This window comes from Colobus angolensis, unplaced genomic scaffold (genome assembly GCF_000951035.1).
Source record: "Colobus angolensis palliatus isolate OR3802 unplaced genomic scaffold, Cang.pa_1.0 Scaffold17, whole genome shotgun sequence".
Classification (NCBI taxonomy): Eukaryota; Metazoa; Chordata; class Mammalia; order Primates; family Cercopithecidae; genus Colobus; species Colobus angolensis.
This window is the reverse complement of record NW_012114821.1, coordinates 6,451,606-6,459,522: the sequence shown is the minus strand read 5'-3', so window position 1 is coordinate 6,459,522 and position 7,917 is coordinate 6,451,606. Positions and strand designations below refer to the sequence as shown.

Here is a 7,917-nt window from a genome sequence, read left to right as displayed (position 1 = left end):
TCCATGGGTCTGGGCAAGATGCAGAGAGCTTATGTTTATGGGGCTGCCTCCTCCAGTAGATGGAGAGCTCTTTGAGGAAAGGGACAATTTGATCTGTTTCTCCATCCTTAAAATGCCTGCTGCTTTTGCTGTTCCTGTTTGAGAATTTGAGGGTCGTTTGTGGAAGGAGAGAAGAGAATTAAGGAATTCACGACCCACTGTAACGGGCCTCCTATGTGTTAGATGATGCGTGGGCTGCTCAGGTTGCAATCGTGAACAGGTATCTGGGCTACTGTGGGACATCGGGACCCACGGCGAGGGTACACTGGCTGGGAATGGGGTGGACGGGGGCAGGTCAGGCTGGGCTCTGTCGGCCCCATCGGGGAGATTGGGTTTCTTCCTTCAGGCAAAGAGGAGCCACAGAGGGCTTTAACATGAGGGAGAAATACCATCTGGTTTCTATTTTCCAAGGTCATTCTGGCAGCAGGGGATGGACAGGTAAGAAGACCAACCAGGAGTAGGCCTGGTGAGATGAGGGCAAGTGAGGAGGCAGGGATGGAAGAAGCAGCTGAATTAGAGGGCTGTTTAGAAGCTGCCATGGGCAGGACTTGGTGACTATCTGGATGGGGGACCCAAGTGGGAAGAGAGAGAAATCCAGGATGTCTGTGGCCAAATTTGAGACCTGCACATGCCTAACATATGCTTTAAGCATTAAGTAGCTAAACTTCTAGAAAAGTTGCCTAACACTTTTATTGGCTAGAATTTGTAGAACATTTGGTTATTAGAGCTGAGAGGGACTCTTGAAGACATTCTGTAGGATCCACTGCTACATAGGTGAGGAAACTAAGGCTCAGAGATGTCAAAAGATTGACCCAAGGCTGTCTGGCTAGTGAGCAGCAGGGCCATCTAAGACCTATGCCTCCAATCTCCTACGTGGATTCCCATCCTTGTGCTCACAGACCCAGCCCAGATATGCCCTAAAAATAGCCAGAGTCATTTATGGGAAAGCCTGGAAGTGAGGCTTTTGGGGACTGCATTTTTTCCAGAATACAAAAGCTGTCCCTATTACCCGACTGCATTTAAATTGGCAAATCTGAGGCTCCAACTCTTCATAACTCACTCTTCAGCCTGAACATGGCTGGAGCAGTTTTTCGGGGCTGGTTATAATTAGAGGAGATGGTAGATAAAGCAGGTTCTCTGTGCATTCAGAACTGCAAAAACTGTATTTGCTCTGCAGACTGAAGGATGCCCAGGTGGCACTGTGATTTCTTTTCCAGGAAGACTCCGAAGAGGGAGGGGAGGCTTCAAGATTCTTCTGGCTGTGGACTGACACAGGAGGGCCCATAATCGAGGTCCCAGTCACCAAACAGACACTTTGGAAGGATATTCCACATATGCTATAGACTAAGAAATCTGTTCAAAGTCCTGCATTTTCAAGTGTGAGTACACACACACACACACACACACACACTTGAATCTTCCCAGCAAGAATCAGTTATTATTATTGTTATTATTATCAATATTATTATTAAGAAAGGGTCTTGCTCTGTCACCCAGGCTAGAGTGCAATAGAGTGATCTCAGCTCACTGCAACCTCTTCCTCCTGGGTTTAAGTGATCTGCCTACCTCAGCTTTGTCTAATCTTTTCATGCGTATTTTTTGTAGAGATAGGGCACGCACCACCATAGTTGGCTAATTTTTTCATGTGTATTTTTTGTAGAGACCGGGTTTCACTATGTTGCCCAGGCTGGTCTTGAACTCCTGGGCTTAAGCAATTCACCTGCCTTGGCTTCCCAAAGCTCTAGGATTACAGGCATGAGCCACTGTGCCCAGCCAGAATTATTCTTAAGTAGAAAATAATTGCTATTCTTCAGTCTATAGAATGACGAAAAAGCTTTAAATTCATTCTGAGTTACTGATGATGCAGACAGATTTGTTTGCTAATTTGTCTGTCTGCCTGCTTGCCTTCCACCCTTGCTTTCTCCCTCCTTTCCTTTCTTCCTTCTCCCATCCATCTTTTTGTACATCCCTCCATCCAGCCTCCCATCCAACTATTCATGTTTTCATCCTTTGATTAATGCTTCTTATTTTCACTAATTCATTCATATATCCACCCATTCATTCAACAAACATTTGTCACATTCCTTCTAAGTGCCAGGTACTGTCCTCTACTCTTAAGACACATAAAATAAACCCCAAGTATAAACAAATCCTGCTTTCACACAGCTCATATGCTTGCTGGGGAGGCAGACAGGGAAGCAAATAATTATAATGCCTTCAGATTGGAGTTATCAGAATAGAACAAAATGCAAAAAGAGCAACTAATCACCCTGTGGAGCTTCAAGCAGTTTCCTGGAGGTGACTGTTGAGTTGGGCTTTGGGGAATGAATAGGAGTTCACTGCCAGAATAAGGTGAGAATGGGCACACCACACAGAGGTAATAGCATCAGCTAAGGGGAGCACTATAGCTTAGGGGGCTAGTAAGCATTCCAATAGACTTATGAGTAAGCTAGGACAGAAGAGTCAGAACCTCTCCTGCAGAGTAGGAAGCAAGGACTAGATTATAGGAGCCAAGGAATCCGGGTTTTAGAAAGACAGCACTTGATGAAGGGAAGGGAAGAGGGCAGTGCTGGAGGTTGACGTGCTGGTTATAGAGATGCTATAACACTCCAGAGAAAAGACAGTAGTGATCTGGATGGGCCTAGTGGCAGCAAGGGAAGTGCAATTTTCTTTTAACTCTTCCAGCCACCAAGTAGTTGCAATGACAGCAAAAGTGCTATGTCCCCTCTCTTGGGCTGCCTGTCTGGGGGTGGCCAGTCCAAGGGGAAGAGTTCAGAATCTACGTTGCAACACAGCCTATTTTTCTCTTCTTATCACAGAAAAAGAGACTAACTTTTGAGGGTCTGAGTAAGTTTGCCTGATTTTTAAGACAAATATGACTTCATTTCTTCACTCTGTTGAATCAGTTACCTAGAAATACATATTGTACAGTCCAAGCTCCAAGACTGGCCACTCCATGTGGCAAAACAATGACAAATGTGGGCTTTGCTGAGTGGTGGTCTGAATGCAAATCCTGATTCCGCCACACATTCAGGCAAGTGGCTCAGTCTCTCTGTGTCTCAGTTTTCCCAACTGTAAAATGTGCAACAGTGCATCTTATATAAAATATAGAGGAATGCATCTCATATGCTGTGAAGGTAAATGAGGAAATGCATGTAAACCCTCTGGCACACAGTAAGCGCTCAGGAGGCATTCATTATTACTATTGCTTTTATTAATCACATTACTGTCATAAGGATTCCCTTCTATGGATATGTGTGTTAGATAATGAATTACTTGAGGGATACTTCTATGAAGGACTCATAGCTCCCAAAGTCACAGGTAGATAATGCAATAAGGTAAGAATTTGCTTTGAAGATGGACATCCATGGGAGGGGTCTCAGGGAAAAGCTGGGCAGACACAATCACACTCCAGTGGACAGAAAATAGATTATCCGAGAGCCAGAGCCTCGCTGGGGATTTCCAAGGCAAAAAGCAGGAGTCTTGAAGTGAAAATACCCAGAGGTGTTACACCTTGGGCAAAGTATTGGGTTGGTGCAAAAGTAATTGTGGTTCTGCCATTAACGTTTTGCACAATTTTTTTTGCACCAGCCTAATAGCTCAGTTATAAATATACTTATTTCAAGGAAATTAAGTTAACAACGTGAAGATGAAAGTCACCTTTATCTCATGTATTAGACAAATAAACCCTGACAGTGATAGCACCCCACTGGGCACCAGCTTCACACCAGGTGCCCCATCTGAAGAATATCACTGTCTCTGGTTTCCTCTGAAGGTGCTAGTTTATTGGGGAGGTGCTTGAGCAGGGAGTAGAGGCAGGATTCAGGGAAAGAAAGCGGCTGATACAGTATGGCATGAGCCAGTTACCCTGATGGACGACTGTCCCTAGGAAACTCTGGGACATGGGGTCAAACGTGGTCAATGTTTGACCATGGGGTCAATCCCACCCAAGGAACAGTAGAGCCGGGGTGCTTCTATACCAAGGGTCGCTGGTTGAGAGCTGCTCCTGGGGTTTGTTCACTCCCTGGCAGCTTTTCCCCACTGTGCACATAGGCAGAGCAGCCTTCCACCATTCCAGAAAAATCCCCCAGGCACAAGACGTAGATGCCGGCATCTTTAAGACAGCAGAGCACAGGTGACATGGCAAGGTCCCTGGGACACAAGCAGGGATGCCAAGGCCTGCCGAACACCTCATCCTGACCTCACATGGTTCCCTGCTTGGATGGGGACACATAAGTGCTTAGAATTGGACCCAAGATGATGCAGGAGGAAGAGGAGGGACACCCAATGCAGGGTCATTGGCAAGAAGAGCAGGGCTGCTGTCCTGCAGTGGCTTCCTGGTTGGGAGTCGGGAGAGAAGAAAATTTCTTTGTCATATGTATTTGAAGTGCTGAGCAGGGTGCCCAGCCACAGGGAGGGCTGGATCCATGTTATTGGGATGGTGGGGAGCCGCCTCGGCTGTCCCCCGCATCCTCGCAGCCTTCTATTCTGTCATATGCCTGACAGCCTTTGGTGAGACTCTGCGGTATTTCTTTCTGCTGCTGGGTCTGTCGTCACGTGTCTCTTTGTTCTCTCACCCATTGATTCACTCATATATTTATAACTCTGATTCACTCTCGCTTTCACTCCAAAACACATTGATTTATTCAGTCGTTTGCTCACTTTGCCAATCATTTGCTTACTCATTCACCAGCTTCTTTACAAACTCATTCATTCTCATGCATTACTGAGTGACTCCTATAGAATATCCACAGCCTGCCAAATGGAAAATGTGAATGTATGTTCTTTCCTGTTGGATGGTTCTTTGATGAGAGCTGCCACCTGCACGATTCAGACCATTTTATCAGGACTCTGGTGAAATATGGGAACAAGAACAGGGTCAGTGAGGCTGCCCTGAATTGACTAGGGTCATGCTCAGGCTCAGCAAATCATACACCAAAGACAGCACGTGTGGTTGCTGTTTTTCCCTTACCTGTGATTTCCTTGGTTCCTCCATTGGTGTGCTTAAAGCGATCTCCTTCTACACGAACGCTAGGACAGAGCACATCTGAGGAAAGCAAGAGGAAATAGAGACTGATGAGAAAATGTGATCCATCATCACCCTGTGAAATATGACAGCACACGAGACCCCACCCTGCCTTGCAGCATGTGAGGTGTTCAATGCCTGGAGAAGATGCGGAGGCAGCTGGCATCTCCGCACTCACTCATGTTTTCATTTTCCCGTGTATATGTTAAGCATCAACTCTGCAAATACCGTGTTCTGTACCGGAGTGAAATATGAACAAGGCTTTGTCTCTGTCTACAATGAATTCACAGCCTTGTCCGAGGGAGCCAGACACGGACATCAATATTATCAACAAAGTGGAATAAGTTGTAGATACATGTGCCTGCTGCTGTGGGGTTCAGGACACAGATACACTACCTAATCTAATGCAGGAGGACAGAGAAGCTTTCTTGGAAAGATTCCTTTTGAAAGAACAGTAAGGTTTAGCCAGACAGGCAAAAGACCAAAACGTGATACAGGCAGAGGGAACTTCATTTAGGAAGAGCATGAAACCTCCAAGTCAGTAGGATGTCAATGAACTGGAAATTGTATGCAGGGACAGACCAGACAGATATTCCACAAGTCATCTAATGGAGCTTCAGGTACAGTTCCATAAAAAGGCAAATTCCAAATAAGTAAAACTCAGTTATACAAAAGCAATTGAGTAAGTCATACAATAAAAAATTATTATACAATATTACATAAACATCTTAAAGTCTTCATGAATCCTCACTTCTAAAAAGTTGGAAGAAGGCTGGGCATTGTGGCTCATGCCTGTACTTTGGGAGGCCAAGATGGGTGGATCACCTGAGGTCAGGAGTTCGAGACCAGCCTGGCCAACATGGTGAAACCCCGGCTTTACTAATAATACAAAAATGAGCCAAGCATGGTGGCGACACCGGTAACCCCAGCTACTCAGGAGGCTGAGGCAGGAGAATCGCTTGAACCTGGGAGGCGGAGGTTGCAGTGAGCTGAGATCGCGCCACTGCACAATAGCCTGGGTGACAGAATGAGACTCCACCTCAAAAATCAATCAATAAATAAATAATAAAAAGTTGGAAGAAAAATGAACTCTTTCAGTCCCTCTAACAATTTCGGAAAGAGCATTAACTTTGAATTTTAATGTGCTGAGTCCATGCTGACTGCACTCCCGCCTACCACAGTGGCTTAGAGAAGTCTCTTAATCTGTGTGTCTTAGCGTGGGCACCTGTGGCATGGGAGACCTTAAAATGCACACATTTGTCACAGGGCTGCTTTGAGGATTGGGCAAGATTATGCCCACAATAGCACTGAGAGGCTGTAAGGAGATTCTGTATTCTCATAAATTTAGTACCCAAAGCACCTCACTTACCTCCCTGAAGACCCAGCCCTGCCCGTGAAGCAATTTTGTCATCACACATTATTATTATAATCACACATTATTAGGCAGCTCCACCACCCCATTAGTTCCATATACAATGGCCTGTTCTCATATTTGAGGGTATAAGTGTCTCAGTGCAGGGAAACAAATGAGATCTTTCCTGATTTGGAAGGAGGTATTTTTAATGTTTATCCTCAAAGGCACCACCAGGTCTGACAAGCACCATGGAAGGGGTTATTTTGGAAACAGCACCAAGCTGTCTGTCTAGCACTACATACAGGAACGGGTGCAGGCACAGCACAATATTTAGACAGCTCTACCCAGGACAGCGGCAGCTGTGGGGTGACGATCAATTGCTTTAAGTTTGGCAGCCTGCCAGAGAGACAGGCTGGGAATTGCGTGTCATTTTAATGAGTTTAAAATTTAAGACGGGTTGACTCAGAAGGTTCTATCTATCTTTGATGATGAGCAAATCTCTGGAGGCTGGCGGCAGGAACTCAGAGTAGGCTGCTCCATTGAGTCACATCTCTGCAAATTTCCCAAGGGGAGGACCACGAACACAGAAATGATGGAGATTCTACTCAAAGATAGTAGAACTTGCTCGAATTGCTTTAAGGAATCTTTCTCAAAACAACCTGCAAATTCCCTCTGGGGCCATCACTAAGCCTCACACATTCACCAGGCTCAAGGGGCAGTTTATAGTTGAGTTGGTTAAGTCAGAACAAATGGCTTCCAAAATAGCCCTGCAGCCAGGCTTCCCAGGGATGGTGGGGCCCTCGGGGTTTACCTGCTTGGCAAGGAGGTAGGGTTAGCATCCAAGGCCCCTCTTAGCCTATAATTGGAAGCCATCCTGCATTTCCTTTTGGCCAAGATATCCCCTTATCTTGGAGAATGATCTGTTTATTTCTGTATTCACTCATTTATTCAAACTGAATTCTTTACTGAGCTCCAGATATGTTCCAAGCATTGAGCTAGCTCTAGGGTCACAGAAGTGGATGATAGAGACATCCTAGTCCCTGCCTTCAGGGCATTGCAGGGCTGACTAATACGAACAGACTCCAAACATGTGAGTGAAAGAAAGGATCAGTGCTACCGGGAGTCATTGTGTCTCCATGCTTACCAAGGCTCCTCCTCCTGGATCTTAGAGACTGCTCAGCCTTCAACAACCCCAGGGGCTTGTTTCCATTTGTCCCAGCCTGGGTAGGGAGCCCTTCCTTGGGTCCCAGTATCTGAGAGCTGAAGGCACCATACTGAAGTCACTAATGGGCATGCCTGTCTCCCCAGGTACTGGGAGTCTTCAGACCTGGTTGGACCTCAGCTCACCTCTGTATGGCCACTGTTTTTCTAGCTCCAAAACCATAACAGGCCTTCAGTTATTGAGCAGAAATGACTTCTGACAACTGAGCTGAGAAGTAAACACTGACTGGTGGAATGTGGAGCCTCCCAGGCATGGGGTTCGTTATGATTTTGATGA

The 7,917-nt window shown here is 45.9% G+C and overlaps 1 protein-coding gene across 1 annotated transcript in view; it reads right to left on the bottom strand.

Annotated features, from left to right (window-relative positions):
• COL22A1 (collagen, type XXII, alpha 1) overlaps window positions 1-7,917 on the bottom strand; it is a 299,536-nt gene that overhangs the window by 254,542 nt on the left and 37,077 nt on the right. The window contains exon 3 of the mRNA XM_011938231.1: window positions 5,012-5,086. Within this exon, the coding sequence (XP_011793621.1) occupies window positions 5,012-5,086 (75 nt within the window). The remainder of the gene's footprint in view (window positions 1-5,011; window positions 5,087-7,917) is intronic.